We start from the raw sequence: 26033 nt of genomic DNA, 5'->3' as shown, positions 1-26033 counted from the left end.
TGCTTTTATTGTTGCCGTAATAAAACAAGTAAGACTTTCTCCAGTAGAAAAAAATATTATCAAGCATACTGTGAAAATTCCCCTGCTCTGGTAAACATCATTTGAGAAACATTAACATATAAACATTTACATAAAAATATATATAAAAAAAAACAATCATAAAATTACAGTAAAATTTCTTAAACTTGAAACAATTTTTTTAAAATAAAAAACAAAACAAAAAAACGATATTGCAGATATAACAGATTCTTTTTAAACAATGTTTTAGATTTGCTGTTATTAATCTAAATAGATTTTTGTAACTGTAATATAAAACACATCATATAAACAAAAATACAACTGGTAAAAGCAAAAAAAGTTTGAAAAGCAACAAAAAATAATCAAATCTTCCTGTCCTGTTTCACAGTTTATGTAAACACAAATGAAGTACAACGGTTAATTAGTGAATCAGAAAACACTTGTTTTCCAAAATGATTAGTGTACTCTAATTAAGTCATATTTAGTTTTCATTTCAATTATGTCATATTTATTTTCTGCAATCCGTTAACTAATTACAACTAAAACAACAAGAGTGCTCGATGCAGAAAATAGTCTAATAAAATGTCAGTTTTCTGCTTCAATAAATTCCAGCCAAATCCAGCCATAACTGGAATCAACCTCAGCGAACAAAAAGACAAATAACATCTGGTCCAGTGGTTGAGATGCACAAACAATCCAGCAACCAAACAAGCTGTCAAACAAGTCACGAGAGATGCAGTCCAAATCTCCAGCTAATCCTAAACTTAAATGACAGGTCTAGTCCTTAAAAAGTGCTAAAGCACCTGCCTCACACACATACACACAAACACACACGCAGTCCAATCTCCAACAATAGATTTCCATTGCTTCAGTGAGCCCATCAGTGCCTGTAAACGGCACGATAAACAAGGAAATCCTATCTCCTCCGAGCAGATAGTGACGAAAACGGCCCTCCATCACACAACAAATCAAAATACACCCATGATAAGAATGAAGAGGAGCCCATTGAGAGTGCAAGATTTATGCATGCTTTATCAGGCATGAGGAGGAAATGCAACTGATAAAAAAAGAGCAGCGCTGTGGTGGGAAGCTGAAGCTGAGAGAGCAGGATTTAGAAAAACTGCAGTTTTTTTTTGTCTTTTCTGTTTGACTCTTAGCATTGCGTTTCTATGCCCCATAAATTTCTTTGCACCTCTAAACAAAAAATAATTTGTTCGAATTTTTAAATTCTTTTATTGTGAGGACCCACGGGGGGATATATTAAGGTGATCCAGAGGTAAAGATTTCATTCAATATTTTAATAAATATATAAATATGTTAAATATATGTCAACATATTTAATATAAAAGATAAACTATAAAAACAAGATTAATTAAAAGTTTAAAAAAAGGGAAAACTCCCCACAAAACTTAAAATGAAACAAAAAATCTGATGCATATTGGGCACAAAGCTGGAAAGCAGTTTGTTTGATCTGAACAAAACACCAGCAAAGAAACTCAACGCAGAGGAAAATAAAAACCTCACTGCCAGCTAGCTTTTCGGAAGTGTTATTGCAGACCAGAAGTACAGTAAATGTACGGCAATGCACAAAGCATGCGCCATGGGTCACACCGATCACTCGAAGCAGAAGTATAAACCAGCCTACAGGCGAAGGATCGACAAAGAACAAGGGTCACTGGGTGCTATCTGTCGGCGAATTATAGTTTTATACTTTTTAATTTAAGTTAATTTATTTTTATTACATATTTTATTTTATTTTTATATAATATATATTTTTCTTACTGTTCTAAATATATTTTTGTAACTGAAAAAAAGTATATAAAAACAGAAAACTAAAATGATAAATGAGCATTGCTGTGACAGTAAACTGAAGCTGAAACAGTTAAATAAAAAAACTCTTTAAATAAAAAAGCTTTATATATATATATATATATATATATATATATATATATATATATATATATATATTTATTTATTTATTTTTTTTTACTTCACTGAGACATTTTACAAATCAACCAAATGTAAATAGTTTATTCAATATTTTCAAATACAAAAAATATAATTTTAAATGTTTATTTTTACTGTAAACAAAATGCTACATTAAAATATAAACTATAAAAACATCTATAAAAAAATAAACAAACAAAAAGAACAACGTTGGAAAGCAAAATAAACAAAAATGTTAAGGCTTAAAAAGGTTATAAAGGCTGTTCATAGAATTATAGAAGTATAATCATTTTTAATAAAAATTTTAAATACAGTTGAAGTCAGAATTATTCCCCCCAGTTTATTTTTTTCCCAAATTCCATTTAACAGAGAGAAGATTTTTTCAACACATCTCTAAACATAATAGTTTTAATAACTCATTTCTAATAACTGATTTATTTTATCTTTGCCATAATGACAGTAAATAATATTTTACTACATATTTTTCTATACAGCTTAAAGTGAAATTTAAAGGCTTAACTAGATTAATTAGGTTAACTAGGCAGGTTAGGGCAAGTTATTGTATAACGATGGTTTGTTCTATTGAAAATATATATAGCTTAAAGGGGCTAATAATTTTGACCTTAAAATGGTTTAAAAAAAAAATAAAAACTCATTTTATTCTAGCCAAAATAAAACGAATAAGACTTTCTCCAGAAGATAAAATATTATCAGATATACTGTGAAAATTTCCTTGTTCTGTAAAACATCATTTGGGAAATATTTAAAAAAACAAAAAAACAAAAAAAAACAAAGGGGGTCTAATGGTTTTGACTTTAACTGTAAATTTTTCAAAATATTTTAGTTACTATTTTAAATACCTATTGGTAACAGTAAAAAAAGTCTACAAAACTAAAATGATAAATGATTGCTGTGACAGGAAGCTGAGAAAGCAAGATAAAAAAAAAGTCTGAGTTTTTTTTCTTTTACGTTCCGCTCAACTCTCATAGCATCCATCTCTATGCCCCATTAATCCTCTGTGCCTCTAAATAAAATCTTATTGTGTGGGTGGACTTTGAATTATTTTTTTCGCGAGGACTCACAGGGGGATAAATTATGATCAACCGGAGGTATAGAGGGAAAATAAATCACCCTGAAATGAAATCCATGATGCTAACTAGGAGGAAGGTGATGCCAACGAATTGAGTCATAACACAGTTTCATGTGGCCCGATGCAACGATTCAAGGACGGATGCTTGTTAAAACACGCTCTCTTTTTTTATTGTAATGAATGTGAAAATTAAATAAAAGCTGTAAGAATGATAATCATGCCCACCGCTGACTCACTACAGGAGCCCTGGGGATTGCACTTGTCTGCTAATTTGCTTTAACTCTATTTGAACAACATCGGTGCTTTGAGGTGCTGATTACAACATTAGATGTACTCGTGTGGGGTTGGAGGCTCGAATAATCACACAAAGCCCATGGGTTTCATCTCAAACTCCTGAAAAAACAACAAAATGAAACAAAAAAGATGACTATCTGATGCATATTGCGCACAAAGCTGGAAAGCAGTTTGTTTGATTTGGTTTAATGTGTTTGGCTGGCTTTTCATGTAACTTTCACAATTGCCAATAACGAAGACTTGGCGTAAATAAGAATTTGGAGTAAAAGCTTCTGGTTTTTTTTTGCGACTTCAGAATGTGGGACATTGAATGGGGTGATGTGGACTAAAAAATTCTTAGTTACCAATATTTTGCTCAGTGTGTTTTTGTGTTGGTGTTTTAACTAGACACCATGGATAAATTAATACAGTACTAAAACGGCAGGTGGCGACAAGTCTCAATCTTAAATGGAGTGACTTGCTGAATTGTTCATTCAAATGATCAATTCAAAACATCTGATTCTTTTAGAAAAGAACCAAGTGACTCTAAAGAATTTAGACTGGAAGTGACTCTATTGCAGTTAAGCTGTGATTGTCTTGTACATCATGTGAGGAAAGCATGGTAACCTAATCAGTAGTAAACTTACTTCAAAAGCCAGATAGCGCTCTCTCTCGTGAGTCGCACAGAACAACCAACTATGCCCGAAAAAAAAAACAGGAATTACCAGGGGTGAGCAAAGAGAGGCTTAGAAACACTAAAACAGTTGAAGCAAATGTGTCGAAGCTTCGAATCATTTCAAAATCCGACTCTACAGTGACACATAGTGGTAATTTTTATGTACTGCTCTGGAACAGTTTCAGCAAAGAAACAGATATGCAAATTGAGGTATTAAACCCCACATTTTAGAGTTGAGGTTTCAACTGTTTAAGTCACAGATGTCAAACTCAGTTCCAAAAGGGCCGCAGCTCTGCACAGTTTAGTTCCTACCCTAATTAAACACACCTGATCAAACTAATTGAGTCCTTCAGGCTTGTTTGAAACCTACAGGTAAGTGTTGGAGCAGAGTTGGAACTAAAATGTGCAGGGCTTTGGCCCTCCAGGAATTGAGTTTGACACCCCTGGTTTAAGTGAAGCTGTGAGAGTTCTAGACTATCATGCTGAAATTATGGGTTTGAATCCAGAGTGATATATAGCTATATATGTTAGTTCTTTAATGCTGTTTTTGTCGTGTGTTTTGTTTTAAAATTGGTCTGACATCCCAATGAACACTTTGTGAATAAATATGTCTCGTTTTGGTCATAAAATCAAAACATTATTAAAATACATTAAGCCATAATTTTAGAATATTTGTACAAGTTGGGAATCGAACCATATGCAACACAGTTACTGGGTGCACATCAAAGTCCACTAGGCTACACGAGATGGAGATTTTTGACCCTGACAGCCAAACACAGATTTGCCAGGCCTCAAACCGCTTTTGAAATGATCGACGCTTTGAATCGCTTTAGTCACGTGACCTGGGTGTTTCGAAACATTTTAGTCACGTGACCTAGGAGTTTCGAGTCATGCTTTGGTGCAGTGTTTTGAAACACTTACGCTTTGGGATCTCGACACTGTGTTAAAACAGATTCACGTCAGTCATCCCTAGGAATTACCAGTCTATGGTAAATATTTATAGTGAAGTAAGATAAACATAAGATATTATTGCTTTCATTTGATCCATCGGAAATAATAAACACATGACCACAGCCACAACTAATGATGCAATGCCTTTGTCGCTGCTTAGAATCCTATTATATAAATATGTTGGGTGGTTTATTCTGTGTAAGAAGCCAAAAATCCGATCTACCTACCTACACTGCAGACACGAGAACACAGATTCAAATCGGATAAAATTTCCACATATGAACAAGGCCTGAATCTGATTTGAGTAAATCGTAATCTATGTGATTTGTTCCTGCTTACACATACATAGGCCATATCCGATCTGTGCCACATGGGAGAAAAAATGTTGGAATTGAGTCACTAAACAGTGCAGTGTAAATGCGGTCTTTTGTTCTGTTTCTTAAACAAAAACAAAAGAACAAAGTAGACAAAATTGTGTCTGAGATATAATTTGTTCAATATTAAAGTCAGGAAAAAATGGAAGTTAAGATTGTCCTTTTTCCCCCCAAATTATGATGTACATCTAATTGAAATAGTCCTGATAAGCCCACCCTAAAGGTTTTCCATGTGAGCAGAAGTGAAGAAAAGTGGTTTCCGGGGGAAAGGAAGGTTATGGTATTTGTTTAAAGATTATGAGGGCAAGATACTTCCTGAAATTTTATTTTGCATGATATTGCCATCAAATTCATAACATATACTCAAGAGATGTGTGGCTTTTGATCTATTACTTTTCTGTATTGTTCCAGGACTAATTTCATATATTTATGAAATAGTAAAATGTTTAGTGCGGTGCAACTTTTTTTATATTGCTTAAGCATCTATAACTTTTTTTGTTTTGATTATTATAAACTCTAGATGATGGATAAAAAAGCCTAAAGTATCCAAAGATACACAAACTAAGACTTACATAGACTTAATTATTTAGTAACTGTTACTGTTTTAGTTTGGAAAGATCATTTTTGAGAAAAAGCCTCTGACGGTTCGGGAAAGAAGGACATCAATATATAGTCTCAGAAAACCTTTTGCAGAAATCTTATTTTGCATGCCATACTTGTCAGATTTGAAAAATAAGCTCATGAGACACTTGGCTTTTAAGGTATATGTGGTCTAGGTAATTACGTTAATGTTTTCCTGTGTTTGCATATGAAAAAACAAATATTGAACACAGCACAATATACTTTGTCATGACTTCATAAAGAATAACTTTCTAGATTGAAAGCTTAAAGTGTCTTCCTTTCAATGGTACCTAATTTATGTTTATAGCTCACTGGGGTCAAGAACTGTTACTATTTAAATGTAGGTAGGTGTAAATCTCCAAAAGAGAATGCTGGCTAACGGGTTAAAAAGAAAAAAAAAAGAAGTATATCATTTTTTGGCTCATATTTTTGGATACCTGAACTCTATTTTCCATCTATAATTCATCAAGTAAAATCCAGTGCATTTCTAATGTAAGTATACAATAAGTACATGCAAAGTGTGAAGTGTCACTCCATCTGCCTCTTTTATCACTGTCAACTCTGAAAATATCCTTTTTAAAATAAACTTACATTTTGACAAAGGGGTCCGAGTAGCCATTTGAATCCATGGCTGCCAGGTGAGCACAGCGAATAATTCCTACAACCAGTGTGTTCTTCTCGGTGTTGTACAGCAGAGAGACCAGGATTCGGCCACGCTAGAGAAACAGAGAGACAAAAGCTGCGGTCGACTGGTTTCCATTGATCAATATTCAGACAATCAATAACACATTAAACAATATATGTCGGTAGGGTGCAACGGGCTAAACACCCCTTTAGGACAATATGATTGTTTCTCCGGTTCTAAAATAATGATGATTGAATAACATGCTTTGCTGAATACAGATGGAATAAAAAGATTGCATGTAATGGAATGTAAAAGAGAGAAATAATGATATGGATATAGAGAAAATTGCTATTTTTAAAAAAAAGTTTTTTGTTTTTTTTGGCAAGGCATTTTGGAGCAGCATTTAATTATAGACTTACTTAAATCACTTCAGTTAAAGAGGAAAGTATCCATTTTCTGTACAATGCACATTTCATAACCCAACTTTTAAAATCTATGGGCTCTATTTTAACAATCTAGGCGGATTTAAAGTCAAAATCGCATCGCACAAAAACACAAAGGGCATGTCCAAATCCACTTTTACTATTTTAAGGATGGAAAAATACGCTTTGCGCAGCAGTGCAAGGTCTAACAGGGTTGTGCTTACTTTTTTAATGAGCTCGGGGTGTGTTTTGAGCACAACATGCATTAAACCAATCACAAACCAGTCTTGTCTCATTCCCTTTAAGAGTCAGTTGCTCGTGCCATGATGCATTCGCTATTTACATCGCGGACTTTGTAAGTGGAAAATCTAAATGCGTCACTAGTGAGAAAACAGTTAAAGAGACCATTTGCACTAGGATAAAGAACGAGCCTCCTCCAATCGGCCTCTTTGCATTCTCTTCATTTTATTTTTACTCTTTACTTTACTACTTTACTTTCCTGGTTAAGGAAACAGTGTTGAAAGCACTCCACTGAAGACATTCGTTAGCCTGCATATTTAATTTAGCTTGTAACGCACAAAGATTTGTTTCAAAACTATTTCAAAATTCAGTTCTAATGTTCAGCAAACGAATAAATGAACAATAATAACAGTGTTGTCAAAAAACTGAGTTATATCCAAACACATATCCTATTCTTAAGCCCCATTTAGTGATGCAGACGTCTCCAAAACTTGACAGGTGGACAAATCTATACTTTTTTTTTTTATTAAAACAAAGATAAATATGCATATAATAAACAACACTGCTAAAAATAATAACATTATACAAATGGAAATTTTCATGAATAAACTGAAAAAAGCCCCCCGACATGAAGAAGGCATGAAGGTGGTGTTTTTATATATTATTAATATATTTATATATTATGTTATATATTATAAAAATAATAAATTTTGTAATATTTTAATGCTTTAATTCTTTTCCATATATAAAGATATTTGTGTATTGCTGTACATACTGTCTGTATTAAGCAATGTGTAAGCCTTTCTGGACTTGGCGCTGAACTTTAGACCAGCTTTTACTTGGTGAAATAGTGCTGTCTATTTCAGTTTCTCAAAGTTGCAATGCGCCAACAATGCGCCTTAACATAGACCGGAACCCCAAGAGTCCACAAAGTAGCACAAATGGATCTGCCATTTAAACAACGTGGCGCAAAATGTGAAAATTAGTGTTGCGCTGCTCTGAAAATAGCAACAAATCACGCCAAACACATCTTGATAATTGATACATATAATCACAATATCATAAGTTCAATTCAATTCAATTCAGCTTTATTTGTATAGCGCTTTTACAATGTAGATTGTGTCAAAGCAGCTTCACATAAATGGTCATAGTAACTGGAACAGTGTGGTTCAGTAACTGGAACAGTGTGGTTCAGGTTTTAGTGTTTAAGTTCATAAGTGACAGTACGACATTTCTCCCCAAAAATGTCATTTTTATTTTAAATAAAGACTATATTATTTTGTTCATCACAAGTCTTAATAAAATAATAAGAAATATTTTAGAGTATTAGAACACATTAGAGTATTAGAAACTGAGGACGACCTATTGGAACCCGCATGGATTCTCACAAAAAATCGGCATTTGGCATGCAAAAGATCTGCAGAGTGGATGGCAACATCAACAGCCTGAGGTATCAAGACATTTGTGCTGCCCATTACATAACAAACCACAGAATAGCAAATCCTGCAGCAGGACAGCACTCCTTCTTATACTTCAGCTTCCACATCAAAGTTCCGGAAGGCAAAGAAGGTCAAGGTGCTCCAGGACTGGCCAGCCCAGTCACCAGATATGAACATTATTAAGCATGCCTGGGGTAAGATGAAGAAGAAGGCATTGAAGGTGAATCCAAAGGATCTTGATAAACTCTGTGAGTCCTGCAAGAACACATTTTTTCACCAAGCCAGATGACTTAATTAATAAGTTATTTGAGTCATTGAAGAGATGTATGGATGCAGTCCTCCAAGCTGATGGGAGTCATACACAATATTAATTATTTTTCCACAGCACCATGACTTTATATTCTATACTGTACATTATTTCTGTTAAGTGACAAGACTTTTGTCTAAGCAAAGTCAGACCTTACTGTCCTAATTAAATAATTAAAAATCAAGGCATGATCATATTTTATTTTGATAATATAAGCGTAATCTAGAGTCCTCACAGTTGACTTTAAAGTTATTAAAGTCAAGTTATTATTTGCTGTTCCTAAAACTTGGATGGACGACAAGACTTTAGTCAGGTAGTGTATACACAAACATGACTACGGGTAAAAATTATAAGAATTTTTATCAAAAAAAAAAAAAACACATGATAATTAAAAAAATTCTTATTAGCAACAAATTGTAAATCTTATTATCTTATTTAACAAAAATAATTAGCTCATTATCAGCTATTTGCCACTGAATGCGATAAACTCATTAAACAGGACAGTTTATCAGTGCGAAGTCACAAACACGCGTTCAGGAAAGTGAATTTCTTGCTAAATAGTGTTTGAGAAAATAAAAATGATGTGCTTTATTTGTTCCTGAGGGCTTTATCCTCTTTGCACCCTGAATGTGAGTGCTTTTCACTCCAGACAGTATGGAAACGGGATGGAAAGTATCGGATCTTTACCTCCTCCTCTGCAACAGGAGCCGCAGGATCCATTGCCTGGCTGTTCCCCTCCCGGGTCTGGAAGAACATAGAAATGCTATTAATAATACAGCAAATCCCCAAACACTAAATTATGCATAGTACAAATTCCAATGGACGTAACCTCACAACGGCTACTGTGACTCACTCACACACACACACACCTGTGCGATTCTCTCAAGCCCCATGTTGTATTTCTTGCTCTCTCCCTCCTTCAGTTTCTTGAGAGCCACCCTTACTTCACCTATGAACTCATTCCGTCCTAAGCGATCCATATCACACACACACAGCCTGCAAGAGAGAAAGATAGCGAGAGAAAGGAGAGAGATTTGACTTTTAAAATCCCTTAATTAGTTTTCAGCACAATTATTTAACAAATTAACACATTCATTCAATACATTATTCACATAACCCTAAAATATAAAAAAACATACAACTTCATTTCTAAACAGCAATCACTTTTTCAGAAAAATTAAATATTAACATATTAAATCTACATCAATCTTCAAATGTTTCAAACTAAAAAGCTACTGTAAGTGAGCAGGAATCAAAGCTATAAAGTTAAAACAATATTGGTGGAATCTTTTACCAAAATTGTAAATTTTCTTGTCAACCACACACTCAAATTTTCTTGTTCATACAAATTTTTTTTAAAAAGTTATCAACTTTTCTTGTTTTACACAAATATTTAGGACCACAATTAAACCCTTCATGGCTAAAAAAAACAGACTACAACATTTATACCATAAATTATTCACATAAATTTAAAAACAATCAAACATTCAACTTCATTTCTAAACAACTATCACTTATCTTACATAAAATATGTTTTTTCACCAAAATGCTTTAAATGATTCCAATCTTCCTGTAAGTTTATACACTCCTACAACATGCTTGATCAAACTACTTATTTAAAACGAGCTGCAACGACACAATTCTTGAGATTTTTGAGGACAACTTAATTGTTTTATGTTCAATCCACTTAAATTTGTTCCGTTAACTTAATTGATTTGTGTTGGGGCAACATGAATGTGTGTGAAAGCCTGCACTTTTACAGTGTAATAAGCAAACTCAACAACTACTGTGAGCAGTAATCAAACTTTTTTAAGTTATTCAAACAATGTAGGAGTAACCTTTTACCAAAGTTATAGCTTTTCTTGTCAACCATATACTCAATTGCGCTCGTCCACATACAAAAAATATATATATATATATTTTTATATTCAGCTTTTCTTGTTTTACATTAATATTGAGCACTATAAGTAAACCCTTCTTGGCTAACAATAAAGATAGAGAAAAGAGAAGGAAAGAGATTTTTGACTTATAAAAATCTCTTAATTAGAGTTTTCAGCCCAATTATTTAACATTAGCATATTCATTCACAAATACTTAAAAAATACAAAACTCCATGTATACACCAAAGTTCCTGAGAATCCATAATAAGCAAACTCAAAAACATAGCAAGCAGTAATGAAACCTTTGTAAGTTAAAAAATATTGGTGGAATCTTTTCCTAAAATGTTTACTTATCTTGTCAACCATATGCTCAATTTTACTTGTCCAATAAAACAATATATCATCTTTTCTTGTTTTACAACAATATTTAGGACCATAAGTAAACCCTTCTTGTCTAAAAATAGAGATAGAGAGAGTGTGTGTGTGTTTGAGTGTGTGTGTGTGTGTGTGTGTGTGTGTGTGTGTGTGAGTGTGAGAGAGAGAGAGAGAGAGAGAGAGAGAGAGAGATTTGACTTTTTAGATTTCTTGTCAAACACATTCTCAAATTTTCTTGTCCATACAAAATTTTAAAAGATATCAACTTCTCTTGTTTAACACCAATATTTAGGACCATAATTAAACCTTCATGGTAAAAAAAAATGATAAAAATAGCGAAACAGAAATTTTGTACAAAAAAAAAAAACGTTTTCAGCAAGATTATTTAACAAATTAGCCCATTCATTCCTTAAATTATTCACATAAACTTTAAAAAAAAAACACACAACTTCACTTTTAAACAGCCATCAAATAAAATACATACACCTTTGTTCCTGTAAGAACCCAAAATAAGCAAACTCCAAAACTTAGCGAGGAGTGATCAAACCTTGTTAAGCTAAAACAACATTGGTGGAATCCCAAAATGTTAGCTTTTCTTGTCAACCAACAATTCTGCTCGTTCACACAAAAAAATACATATAAAAACATCTGCCTTTCTTGTTTTATACCAATATTTAAGACCAGTAAACCCTTCTTGGCTAAAAATAGATACAGAAAAAGGATAAGAGAACGGATGAGAGAAAGAAAGAGAAAGGGAGAGAAAAAGAAAGAGAGAGAGATGGTGCACTCAGAAGTCTTCAGTTCAACTCTCAAGACAAAATGTGTAGTGTGCTGCAGCCAGAGAGAGACAATTTGGCAAGAGAAGCAGAAACTCTGAGGTGAAAAGTCAGTGGTATAAGCAAGAGATTGGCAATATGTCATTTTTGCCATTTCATTAGTGAAGATAATAGTGCAGGATCATTCATTTTTGAAAATGTGGTCGATTCGATATTGATTCTGAAAAGGTGTAAATTGATCTCCTTCTTCAATACTATGTATTTACTGTAATAAATAAGAGTTAATTAACAGTCCATCTCGGTTTGAGGGAGATCTCTGTTCATTTATTTATGCTTTGGAATTGCATTAGGACCTTGATTTCTCCTCTGAATACTTTTGATGTTGAAAAGTTTTTAAAAAAATAAATTATTTGCCATTTTAAGGAATTGGAAACTATACAAAGTCTTGTTTGAAAGTTTGTGAACCCCTTGCTGAATTGTTGAAATATGAGTTATGAGCTTACAACATTAAAAGTTTACAAAGCAGAGATCAAAAACATGATTAAACCAAAATGAGAGCTTGTGAATTTTGACATTTTTGACATATGAATCGATACAAGTCCCAAAAAACAAAAGCTTTTGGAACCATTAGATTTCAGGAAAACTGACACGAATTACTATCGAACCGAGACCAGATATTTTTGGTTTAGATCAAACAAACAAGAAACCCTTAAAAGAGAATCTTAGCATGTGAACACTTTATTAAATGGCATATTTCCTACTAAACAAATAAACAAACAAAAATAAGCAACTTTAATCTGATTCATGAACAAATCAATAAATATTTGTTTCGGTTTAACTGATTACTGAACTGACACTTCAAGAAATGCCAAAGAATGACTGCAGAGAAATGTACTGAATCATTCGAACGAATCATTCACTGACTCTGCCAGATTGCTTACTGAATTAACATCTGACTCATTGAACCGCATCATAAGCCTCATTCACGTCTGACTTGAAATGAACTTCTTTTACAGTGTTTTGTGTCCTTAATGCTCCATGGAAGACATTATAAAATATGATGAAGACTGATAAGCAGCATCATTTTATTTTGATAAATTATACTGTTATGTCTTTGTTTTGTGTATATTCATTCATTCATCTTCTTCAGCTTAGTCCCTTTATTCATCAGGGGTTGCCACAGTTGAATAAACCGCCAACTTATCCAGCAAATGATTTACGCAGCAGATGCCCTTCCGGGCGTTCCGGCTGCAAACCAGTACTGGGAAACATTCATTCAGACGCATACACTATGGCCAATATAGCTTATTCAATTCACCTATAGCGCATGTCTTTGGACTGTGGGGGAAACAGGAGCACACGGAGGAAACCCACACAAACTCCATACAGAAATGACCCAGCTAGGACTTGAACCAGTGACCTTCTTGCTGCGAGAAGACAGACTAACCACTATGCCACTATGTCGCCTGGGGCTAATAATATTGACCTTAAAAATTTATAAAATTAGAAACTGCATGTATCCCAGCCAAACTAAATGAAACAATACTTTCTCCAGAAGAAAACATGTCATTGGAAATACTGTGAAAATTCCCTTGCTCTGTTCATCACTTTTGAAATATTTGAAGAAGTATATAAAATTAATAAAAGGGCTAATACTTTCAATCAAGGTCCATTCTAAAATGTACCGCTATATACCTTTCTGGAAAATGCCAAATACATCCCAGGAGCAACGTTTTTTGCAGTTTTTGTTGTCGCAAATCCACCAGAGGTCGCTGTGTAAGCTTTTTCAGATCTTAATTTTGTCTCACAAGTGCCATTCTTGCCTGCTGTTCTCGCATTAATCCACCAGAGGTTGCTGCCGACTAACTGTCGACTGACTGAATGACTGACCGATCGACTGACCCAGCCTCCTTCTTCCCTTAACCCAAGCAATAGTGTTTTCAAAAGCACCAATTGACCCACCCACGAAACTGACAGTTTTAAAAAGCAATCCAGAAAAAGAAAAAACCCTCGCCTGTTTTTTTTTTTTTACCACGTTTTCAGATGTTACCACGTTCTCACCTTGTTTTTTCCTTGTTTATTTTATCTTTTGGCTTTTGTTTTTGCCTCACTTGATTTCTGGAACCGCTCTTCGCCGAACCCCAACGTTGTGAGCAAGGACCAGCAACAAACAACAGGAAAGCTGTCCATATGGAGGTAACAGTCAGCCGGTAAGCTTGATTAGGAACAGCGTCATACCGCCCCGTAGCGTTTGTTTATAAGACAAAATGCAGCCATACCTACATCAGGCTACATAATTTGCGATCTCCAGAAAACTATATAGGGCTATGTTTTCAGAATGAGCCTATGTTAAATAATTTTGTCCTCAACAGTGTGTGTATGTATATATATCACCATTTCTCTGCACATTGACCTTAAGCTTTCTACATTTTACACACTATCAGTTAATCTTCTTTGTTCTCCAGCTTCGTAATTGGAAGCAGCCAAAATCCATTTTCGGTCAACCTCCAATATTGACACTGAGAAAAGAGTGAGATTAAGAGAAAGAAACAACAACAGCAAGCGGAATGAGAAAAGAGTACTTTAAAAGAGCAGACAGATGGGGTTTGCGTCAGTGGCAGAGATGAAATGGAAAAATAAAACTGAGGAAAGAATAGCATGGATGAGGAGACAAACAGGCTAATGCAGAAGAGGAAGAACTGAAGTGTTAATGTGGGTGTCAAAGAGCGAGAGAGCGAGAGTCTGCACGTAAGCAGATCACACTGACATCATGATCTTGCCTGCTTCTAGCTTCCTTCTAGGGCTTGATTAGTCATTCCTTCCAGTCAGGTGTGTACACATGCTAATATAAACACACACACACACACACACACACACACACACACACACACACACACACACACACACACACACACACACACACACACACACACACACACACACACACACACACACACACACACACACACACACACACACACACACACACACACACACACACACACACACACACACACACACACACTGTACAGTATGTGGAGGTTGATAGGTGGTGCTCTCTTTCTGGGGACTTTCTACTTGAGGCAAGGCTGCTATTTTTTCCTCTCAGGGTTGAGCTTTTCCTTGTTAATGTCAGTCACGGTGATTGCGTCGAGCCTTTGCATGCATACGGAAGTCACCTACTTGCAGGACATCCGAAAGACAGTTCAGTGTATTGAGAACTACAGAGAGTCAGATGAGTCATGATCAGACCCACACAGAATCTGTGCCTGCAGGATTTCACATAAAGCTCCACAGGTTTCTCCAGAATCTGACCACTCGTCATTCAGCTTTTCCACATTTGTGACCCTCTTAAGTGTCAGTTTTTTGAAGACTAGATTTATATATAACTTGAAAGTTGTATAAGCTTGCCAATGACGTATGGTCAGTTAGGATAGGACAATTTTAGGTGGAGATAAAACTATTATTTACTGAAGATATGGAATCTGAAGGTTAAGAAAAATTTCAACACTGAGAAAATTGCCGATTAAGTTGTCTAAATGTGAGTTTAGCAATACTACTAATCAAAAATTTAGTTTTGACATATTTATGGCCTCTTCTATCTTGCAGTGTAGAAGCTGAACAAAGTTTCTGTCCCCTTTTCCTGTCTACAGCCACTGTTCTGGCAAAGTTTGGGTCTACTCCTCTCTTTTGGAACGCTGGGTTAAGTGAATCCATCCATTCCATTTGAGGCCTAACTCTTGGATGTCTTCCATGGGTTCATGCCTCCAGCATATGCTTTGGAATCATGTGGTGTTTCATCCTGACAACATGACCAAACCACCTCATCTTACAGTGCATCTGGAAAGTATTAGCTCTTCACTTTTTTCCTACTTTTTTTTTATCTTACAGCCCTATTCCAAAATGGATTAAATTAATTTATTTCCTCAAAATTCTACACACAATACCCCATAACGACAATGTGAAAAAAGTTTATTAAAAATCAAAACATGAGAAATCACATGTACATTTGTATTCTCAGCCTTTGCTCAATACTTTGTTGAAGCACCTTTGCCAGCAATTACAGCCTCGATTCTTTTTGAATATGATACCACAAGCTTAGCACACCTGTCTTTGGGAATTTTTGCCCATTACTTTTTGCAGTACCTCTCAAGCTCTATCAGGTTGGATGAAAAGCAATGGTGTACAGCCATTTCCAGATCTCTCCAGAAAGGTTCAATAGGATTTAGATCTGGGCTCTGGATGCGCCACACAAGTATAAGTTGTGTTTTGGGTCATTGTCCTGCAAGATGAACCATCGTTCCAGTCTGAGGTCAAGAGCACTCTGCAGCAGGTTCTCATTCAGTATATCTCTGTACATTGCTGCATTCATCTTTTCCTCTTTCCTGGCTAGTCTTCCAGTTCCTGCTGCTGAAAAACATCCCCACAGCATGATGCTGCAACCACCACACCTGTAGGCATGGTATTAGCCTGACGATGAGCGGTGCCTGGTTTTCTCCAAACATAAAGCCTGGCATTCACTCCAAAGAGTTCAATTTTAACCAGAGAATTTTGTTTCTTATTGTCTGAGAGACCTTCAGATGCCTTTTGGCAAATTCCAGGCAGGATGATGGAGGCCACTGTGCTCATTGGAGCTTTCAGAGCAGCAGAATTCTTTCTGTAACCTTCCCCAGCCTTGTGCCTCAAGACAATCCTGTCTCGGAGGTCTACGGACAATTCCTTTGTCTTCATGCTTGGTTTGTGCTTTGACATGCACTGCCAACCCTAGGACCTTATATAGACAGGTGTATGCCTTTTCAAATCATGTCCAATCAACTGAATTTACCACAGGTGAACTCCAATAAAGCTGCTGAAACATCTCAGGAATGATCAGTGGAAACAAAATGTACCTGAGCTCAACTTAGAGCTTCACGGCAAAGGCTGTGAATACTTGTGTATATGCGATTTTTTTATGTTTTTTATTTTTTAAAAATTTGCAAAAGCTTTTTTCCCCATTGTCGTTATGGGGTTTTGTGTGTAGAATTGAGGAAATAAATTAATTGAATCCATTTTGCAAAACAATGTGGAAAAAGTGAAGTGCTATGAATACTTTCCAGATGCACTGTAGGTGGCGTTATAAACAGCTACCTTTGTTCTGCTGGAGATTTCTTTCTCTTCCAGAAAGGCTCTGTTTAAAGCATGATATAGTCTGCCAGATGCAGCAACCCTCACGTTGAGATCCCTATCAGGTTTCCCATCTTCACTTAACACCGTTTCAAGGTATTTGAACTCTTCCACTTGCTTCAAGACAATGTTGTCCAGCTTTATGGAGTGTTGGACATGTTTGATATTTACTGTAGGGAATTTGTAAAATGTCTTCATGGAAGATGATCTTTACTTAAAGGTCCCATGAAGTGCTGTGAAATATGCATTTTTATTTTATTTTTGACGTAATCTCTACTGAAAAATAAAGCGAGGGTGGGACATAGTCTAGCTTCTCCCCTTTTTAGAAAAACAACCAATAACGTTTTGTTTTTTCTATCATCGCTCTGCTAGTGAGAGTTTTTGAGCTCAAGTGCATCAAAAGTGTCTTGAAGGGGGTGAGGCATCTCAGAAACTAGAGAGCATTTGATTGGTCATGATTCTCACTGGAAACTGAAGTATGAGGTGACGTAAATAAAACCTTGATCCATTAAGTTGGAAGTGAGAAACTACAAGCTTTACATGCTTAAATCAGTTTTATATCTCCTAAACGCAAATTTTAACACTGTTGTATCCTAAAAACTAACAATACTGATCCTAACATCTGAAAAGCTTTATTTTAATTTCATGGGACCTTTAATATTCTAATGATTTTAACATATATGTTAAAGTCAATAGTTTTGACCCATAAGGTGTATTTTTGGCTTTTGGCTAAAATACCAGTGCAATATAGACTGGTTTTGTTATCCAGATTCATGAATTATTTCACATGCTAATCTTAGTAATTATTGAAGTTGTCAATAGGATTGTAGCAGCTGAATGGAAGGATAATGGATTAAATCAATGCACTGATAGATTGACACAAAGAGAAGGATCAATAATAACACAAAGCATGTTAGAACGATATATCAAAAGAAAGAAAAAAAGGCCAATCAACTGAGAGAATGACAGACAGTAAAAGCAATATACACTGACAGATGGACAGAACAAGAATAGAAAAAATTATTGAGCAAAAGACAGATTGAACGAAAGACAGAGAGACAGAGTGAATAAGAATAGATGGAAAGACACAGAATGAAACAATGGTAGACAGAATACTAGAACAAATGCTAGAACGATAAAATGAATGACAGAAAAAGGGACCAAAATAATGTTTTTTTTAAAATGATACAATAGAATGAACCATAGACAAATATAGGAAGGAATAAAGAAAAGGATGAAAGGATGGATGGATGGATTGATGGAACAACAGAATGACTTGAGTATGGAATGATTATTGGATGGATGGATGGATGGATGGATGGATGGATGGATGGATGGATGGATGGAACAACAGAATGACTTGTGTATGGAATGATTATTGGATGGATGGATGGATGGATGGATTTATGGCTGGAATGACAGATGGACAGAATGACAGAATGACTTGTGTATTGAATAATTATTGGATGGATGGATTGAACGACAGAATGACTTGTGTATAGAATAATTTTTGGATGGATGGATTGAATGACGGATGGATGGAACAACAGAATGACTTGTGTATGGAATGATTATTGGATGGATGGATGTATGGATGGATGGAATGACAGAATGACTTGTTTATGGAATGATTATTGGATGGATGGATTGAATGATGGATGGATGGAACAACATAATGACTTGTGTATGGAATGATTATTGGATGACTGGATGGATGGAATGACAGAATGACTTGTGTATGGAATGATTATTGGATGGATGGATGGATGGATGGATGGATGGATGGATGGATGGATGGATGGATGGATGGAACAACAGAATGACGTGTATGGAACGATTATTGGATGGATGCATTTTATGATGGATGGATGGAATGACAGAATGACTTGTGTATGGAATAATTATTGGATGGAAGGATGGAATGATGGATGAATGGAATGACAGAATGACTTGTGTATGGAATGATTATTGGATGGATGGAATGATGGATGGATGGAACGAGAGAATGACTTGTGTTTGGAATCATTATTAAATGGATGAGAGAACAATACAACAACATACTGGTGGAAAGAAGACTAGAACAGTTGCTAGAATTACAGAATCGTTGTTGAAAATGACAGATCAAAAAATCAATGTATAATAAATGTATAATAAAACAAACAAAAGAATGAGAGGTGGATAAATAGACTGAGAGAATGTTGGGTGAACGAATGGAACAAAAACTTCAAAAACAATTAAGCTCACTATAAATCAAAATCCTTTTCTCAAGTGTATATTAAACATTACAGTTGTTCTGATTGGCTGTGATGGTCACATCAACCGAGAGCAGAACAAAAATGACACTAGAAGCATGTCACAGCTGGTTAAGGCAGAGAGCTGGGTGTGTTTAAAAAGTGGCAAAACAAATCCATCAGCTAGAACAAGACCACTGCTCAACACACATTCTATTAATAAACAATGAAAACACACACGCTGTATGCTTCCATGACATCTGTTATAACGACGACTCCAGTAATAGCACTATTGATAACAGAGCCATTCTCTCCAAAAATGTCCCCATTCAGCTAGCAGCAGTCATTGTTCACATGAGAAATGACAGAAACACTCACTCTGGATAAGATGGCCCAAATCTGGCAGTACAATGTATTGGAATTTAGTGGTAAAATATTCATTGCTCTCGTCTCTCGCTGCACTGAAAGACTGCAGTCAGATTTGAGCTCGGCCAGCTGTCAGGCCAGACACAGTCACTGTGACAAGGTGCTGACGCTGCCCGTGGTGACATACTCCATCTACGCCCTGGGCTCCCACAACCTGCTCTTCGGGATGATGCTCACAGAGCGTAACAGAGCGGAAAGAATCATCAAATCAAACTCATCCTTTGGGAATCCAAAGAGGCGAGAATCCATGTTCAGCACCAGAAACAGGCTTGTGCCACTTCTGCCATAATGTGTGCGTCTAATTGTTTTTATTATTATTATTTAAAAGGTATACATTGAGTCCACAATATCTTAAAATACGGAGTAGGGCTGCACAATGTACCATTTCAGCATCACAATGCACACTATCGCCTATACAAGTTTTGAAAACAACAAATAAATACTTGACTTCTAGTTGATCATTTGGTATTAGAAGTGGCTTATATGAAAGGCAAAGGCCTCAACATTATGCTTATGTTACCAAAATAAAATATGATCATGCCTTGATTATTAATTATTTAATTAGGACAGTAAGGTCTGACTTTGCTTAGACAAATGTCTTGTTACTTAACAGAAATAATGCACAGTATAGAATATAAAGTCATGGTGCAGTGGAAAAAGAATTAATATCGTGTATGACTCCCATGAGCTTGGAGGACTGCATCCATACATCTCTGCAATGACTAAGATAAATTATTAATAAAGTCATCTGAAATAGCAAAGAAAGCGTTCTTGCAGGACTCCCAGACTTCATAAAGATTCTTTGTATTCATCTTCAGTGCCTCCTCCTTCATCTTACCCCAGACACGCTCAATAATGTTCATGTCTGCTAACTGGGAAGGCTGAAGTATGAGAAAGAGCACTATCCTGCTTAACAATTTGCCTTCTGTGGTTTGTAAAGTAACGGGCAGCACACATGTCTTGATACCTCATGCTATTGATGTTGCAATCCACTGCAGATCTCTCACTAAATCTCTCATATCCCCCATACTGAATGTAACCCAAACCATGACTTTCCTTTGCCAAACATGACTGATTTCCGTGAGAATCTTGAGTCCATGCAGGTTCCAGTAGGTCTTCTGCAGTATTTGTGATGATTGGGATACAGTTCAACAGATGATTCATCTGAAAAATTTGCCACTTTTCCAAATGATCAACTAGAGGTCAAGTTATTATTTGTTGCGCTTACAACTGGGATTGATGACAAGACTTTTGTCAGGTAGTGTATATGATAACACAACATGTGCATCAGTAATTTAGTTGCAGCATACAAGCACATCACACATAATGCACAAAACAAATTATACAGTATAAATCTACCCTAAATTAAAAAAAATTTGATGAAAGTGGGATGAATGAAAGTTTGAACCGATTTGTTTTACTAAAAGGAGATCTGTACCGAATACCAGAAGAAAGAAGTAAAACTCAGGGTGAGAATCATCTAACGAAAAAGTCTTAGCTTTACTCAAAAATTCTATTGTGGAAGCACGCATTGCGTTATCAATTGCAAAATGTGCAATTATGAGTCTGTGTCACAATCACCAGCGATCTAATCCTTGCAGATTGCTAATAAACACGCAGTTCGCTAATATATGGACTACAAATTCTGTCATGCACTTAGTACACACCGGTTCCTGTTTTAATTTGATTACACGTGCACACACTTGTTATGGATCATTATGGACTGATTACATAGACGTTAAATACAGTGCACACACACACATTTTTGCTGAGTCTTGTTATCTGTGACATTATGACCATTTTTCTTTGCCTTGCCTTTCTGTGTTTTAGCCTTGCGTTGTTTTGTTTGTTTATTTATGTTGTCTGCTGCCTGCCTTGTGATATATTTCGCCTGTTTACTGACCTTGACTCTGGATTTGCCAGTGTATATGTCAGGGTTCTGCCACTTTGGTCTTGAAAATTCTTGTTTTGGTGGCAGAGCTCTGACACTTCTCATGTCTGGTCCTGTTTCTGTCTCTGTGTGAGCGCGCGCCGTTGTGGGTGTACGTAGAGTGTGCGCGCTCCTGCTTGACGCGGCCGCGCGCGCGCTCTGCGTCCCTCAGATGCGTGCGCTCTTGTCCTCGTGTTTTGTGTTTTCGTCTGTCAGCAGCGTGGTGTTTCATTCCCAGCGTCTCAGTCTTGTTGGTTTCGGTTTTGGTCGGCGCTGGGATGAAGCATGCACGCTGCGTGTGTGAGCGCACGGTGAGTTTTCATTCATCGTGTGCTCGTGTCTTGCGTCTTTTGTCAAAGCACGTGGCTCGGTGTTTACATTGTGGTCACGTGCTTTTGTCGTGTGCTTCAGTGTTGTGTTATGTGAGCGCATGGCTTGTATTGTCTCTCTGTGTCATGCGCTCTCCCGTCTATTGTCTAGTCCCACCCTCCTTGTTTACTCATTATTAGTTTGCCGTGTTCACCTGTGTGTCAATTTACTTTTTGCTTTATAATCCCCCTCATGTTTTCAGTCCTTTGTCAGTTCGTCGTCGATATTACTCTGTCTTGTTGTCGTCTCCAGTCCTGTTTTGTCCTGCCAGCCCTGTCAAGTTTGTTTTTGCCTTTTTTATTCATGTTTTTCCCTTCGAGGTAGTTTTGTTTTGCCTTTTATTTTTATTTGTAGTTTATAATAAATATTCCTACATTTTTCTGCAATTGGGTCTGCACTCCTTTTTTTTCCCTCACCGACCTTGACAGTACGAACTGACCAAAATGAGGACCCAGCAGAAGGATGACTCCTTCCTCAGCCACATGCCACAGCTTCTTCGTCTGCATGCACTGCGGCAACATGGCTCTGAGCTTAAGGAGTTTGCGGAGAGGTTCCGTATGGCAGCAGAGGGGCTTGGGTTCAATGACTGGGCTCTTTTGAATCTCCTGAACTTCGCTCTTGATAAACCCCTCTATCCTCTGCAGATACAGAGATTGGTGGGCTACTCGTACAAACAGTTTGTGGACCATATGGTTAATCAAGTTGCCCATGAATGTCCTCAGGAGAGAATCTGCTCTGTTCTTCCACCAACAGACCAACCTGAACCCAGCTCACTGCTGCCTCCCACAGAGAAGAGGAAACTGAGGAGGAGGAACAGGTCTTCCTCTATTGTTACCCCTCTATTGGTGACGGAACCTGCTGCAGCCCACCCAGCTACAACCCTGGCTGCAGCATCACCCAGTGAAGCACCCGCAACAGACACTGCATCAGTCCTGCAGGCAGTGGAGTATACTGCAGTGTCTAAAGAGGTGGCCAGCTTCCCGCCACCCAGACCAAGGAAGCGTCGGAGGAGAAAGGGCTCCTCCACCACAACGGCTCCAGCCCCTGAGCGCCCTCCAGTGTCGGCTCCAGCCCCTGAGCGCCCTCCAGTGTCGGCTCCAGCCCCTGAGCGCCCTCCAGTGTCGGCTCCAGCCCCTGAGCGCCCTCCAGTGTCGGCTCCAGCCCCTGAGCGCCCTCCAGTGTCGGCTCCAGCCCCTGAGCGCCCTCCAGTGTCGGCTCCAGCCCCTGAGCGCCCCTCAGTGCCGGTCCCAGTCCGGCTCATTGCCCTGCCGGCACCACCCAGACGTCTTGCCCTGCCGGCCCCAGCCCGGCTCCTTGCCCTGCCGGCACCACCCAGACGTCTTGCCCTGCCGGCCCCAGCCCGGCTCCTTGCCCTGCCGGCACCACCCAGACGTCTTTCCCAGCCGGCCCCAGCCCGGCTCCTTACCCTGCCGGCACCACCCAGACGTCTTGCCCTGCCGGCCCCAGCCCGGCTCCTTGCCCTGCCGGCACCACCCAGACATCTTGCCCAGCCGGCCCCAGCCCGGCTCCTTGCCCTGCCGGCGCCAGCCCGGCTCCTTGCCCTGCCGGCGCCACCCAGACGTCTTGCCCAGCCGGCCCCAGCCCGGCTCCTTGCCCTGCCGGCGCCACCCAGACGTTTTGCCCTGCCGGCGCCACCCAGACGTCTAGCCCTGCCGGCACCAGCCCGGCTCCTTGCCCTGCCGGCGCCACCCAGACGTCTTGCCCAGCCGGCCCCAGCCCGGCTCCTTGCCCTGCCGGCGCCACCCAGACGTCTTGCCCTACCGGCGCCAGCTCGGCTCCCTGCCCTGCTGGCGCCACCCAGACGTCTCACCCTGCCGGTCCCAGCCCGGCGCCTTGCCCTGCCGGCTCCCCTCTGGTCTCCAGCCCTGCTGGCTCCCCACAGGCCTCCAGCCCAGCCGGCTCCCCACAGGCCTCCAGCCTTGTTTCCCCTCATAGACCCTCCCTGGGTCGTCCCTCCTGCTCCTCCCTGGTGTTCCCCTCTTCCACCCTGGACGGATCACCCGGCTTCACCCTGGTTCCCTGCCAGGGCTCCCGACCCCGCTGAACCCACCCTGGACTTTCCCTCCTGATCCTCTCTGGTTTTGCCCTCCCATCCCTCCCTTGTTTGTCTTGTTGGGTCTGGCTTGGCTTCCCTCCCTCCCTCCCTTCATGTCGTCTTGCCTGTTCACCCCCCTGTCTTGTGTCTGTTGATGTTGCCTGTTTTGTTGTCTTGTAGTGTTTCTTGTCTGTCTTGTACCTTGTTGGATGTTCCCTTTAGGGACGCCAGGTGGCGTCCCTTTTGGGGGGGGCTAGTGTCAGGGTTCTGCCACTTTGGTCTTGAAAATTCTTGTTTTGGTGGCAGAGCTCTGACACTTCTCATGTCTGGTCCTGTTTCTGTCTCTGTGTGAGCGCGCGCCGTCGTGGGTGTACGTAGAGTGTGCGCGCTCCTGCTTGACGCGGCCGCGCGCGCACTCTGCGTCCCTCAGATGCGTGCGCTCTTGTCCTCGTGTTTTGTGTTTTCGTCTGTCAGCAGCGTGGTGTTTCATTCCCAGCGTCTCAGTCTTGTTGGTTTCGGTTTTGGTCGGCGCTGGGATGAAGCATGCACGCTGCGTGTGTGAGCGCACGGTGAGTTTTCATTCATCGTGTGCTCGTGTCTTGCGTCTTTTGTCAAAGCACGTGGCTCGGTGTTTACATTGTGGTCACGTGCTTTTGTCGTGTGCTTCAGTGTTGTGTTATGTGAGCGCATGGCTTGTATTGTCTCTCTGTGTCATGCGCTCTCCCGTCTATTGTCTAGTCCCACCCTCCTTGTTTACTCATTATTAGTTTGCCGTGTTCACCTGTGTGTCAATTTACTTTTTGCTTTATAATCCCCCTCATGTTTTCAGTCCTTTGTCAGTTCGTCGTCGATATTACTCTGTCTTGTTGTCGTCTCCAGTCCTGTTTTGTCCTGCCAGCCCTGTCAAGTTTGTTTTTGCCTTTTTTATTCATGTTTTCCCCTTCGGGGTAGTTTTGTTTTGTCTTTTATTTTTATTTGTAGTTTATAATAAATATTCCTACATTTTTCTGCAATTGGGTCTGCACTCCTTTTTTTCCCCTCACCGACCTTGACAGTATATCTGTTTGCTCGTGTTGACTGTTGCTTGTCTGACCATTATATTTTGAATAAACCCTGCATTTGGATCCGCACCTCCGTTGTCAGCATGCCGTCATATAACAGTCTAGTTTGGTTTATTGTTATACACACATTTGTGGTGTTATAAAAGTAAAAGAGAGTGAAAGTTTATTATTTGCATGTGTTTTTGTGACTGTATGTGGATTTTTAAAGTATTCAGGCATCAGAAATTGTACCGTTTGTAACTTTTATTATAAATCATTTTAAATTATAATTCAGAAAGGATTATTCAGAAACTTTATTTTTTAAATGTACAACTCACGCTATTAGCACACCATTAACAGACCATTAACTAAGTCTTTTATCTCAATAAACTACTAATTAGGGGTTTAAGGTTTTGGGTATTAGGGATGTAATATATGTTTATTCTTTATAAGTGCTAATAAACAGTTCAAATCTCAATAATAGACTGGTAATAAGTCAGTTGTAAATGCTGTGAATTGTTACTTAAACTGAAGTGTTTCCCATTATTCAATAATGGCAATATTCTCAATAATGTTGAACTTTTCAGAAGAACTATGTGTATATTTTGCTTTATTGTGTTTATCTGTGCTTGTAGATTGTATATTATATTGTATGCAGCTCCACTATCCTACAAAATAATACAAAAAAATCGGTAACACTTTAGTTTAGGTCACAATTCACAGCATTAACAAACCATTAACTAACACTACCAGCTTATTGAACTACTAATAAGCTGTTTATTAATAGTTAGTAATGTGGTAGTT

At 38.2% G+C, this 26033-nt stretch overlaps 1 protein-coding gene across 8 annotated transcripts in view; it reads right to left on the bottom strand.

The window, feature by feature from the left end:
- The window catches only part of doc2g (double C2-like domains, gamma), a 170529-nt gene that overhangs the window by 47464 nt on the left and 97032 nt on the right, over positions 1-26033 (bottom strand). For 7 of the 8 annotated variants that reach the window (XM_087262535.1, XM_087262534.1, XM_087262536.1 and 4 more), the window contains 3 exon segments: positions 9853-9979; positions 9671-9727; positions 6542-6666 (listed from right to left, as the gene is read on the bottom strand). In XM_087262535.1, coding sequence (XP_087118661.1) covers positions 6542-6666; positions 9671-9727; positions 9853-9979 — 309 coding nt within the window. 8 annotated transcript variants of the gene reach the window in all.

Source organism: Danio rerio, chromosome 8 (genome assembly GCF_052040795.2).
Source record: "Danio rerio strain M-AB ecotype USA chromosome 8, GRCz13ab, whole genome shotgun sequence".
NCBI lineage: Eukaryota > Metazoa > Chordata > Actinopteri > Cypriniformes > Danionidae > Danio > Danio rerio.
This window is presented reverse-complemented; position numbering and strand designations above follow the sequence as displayed.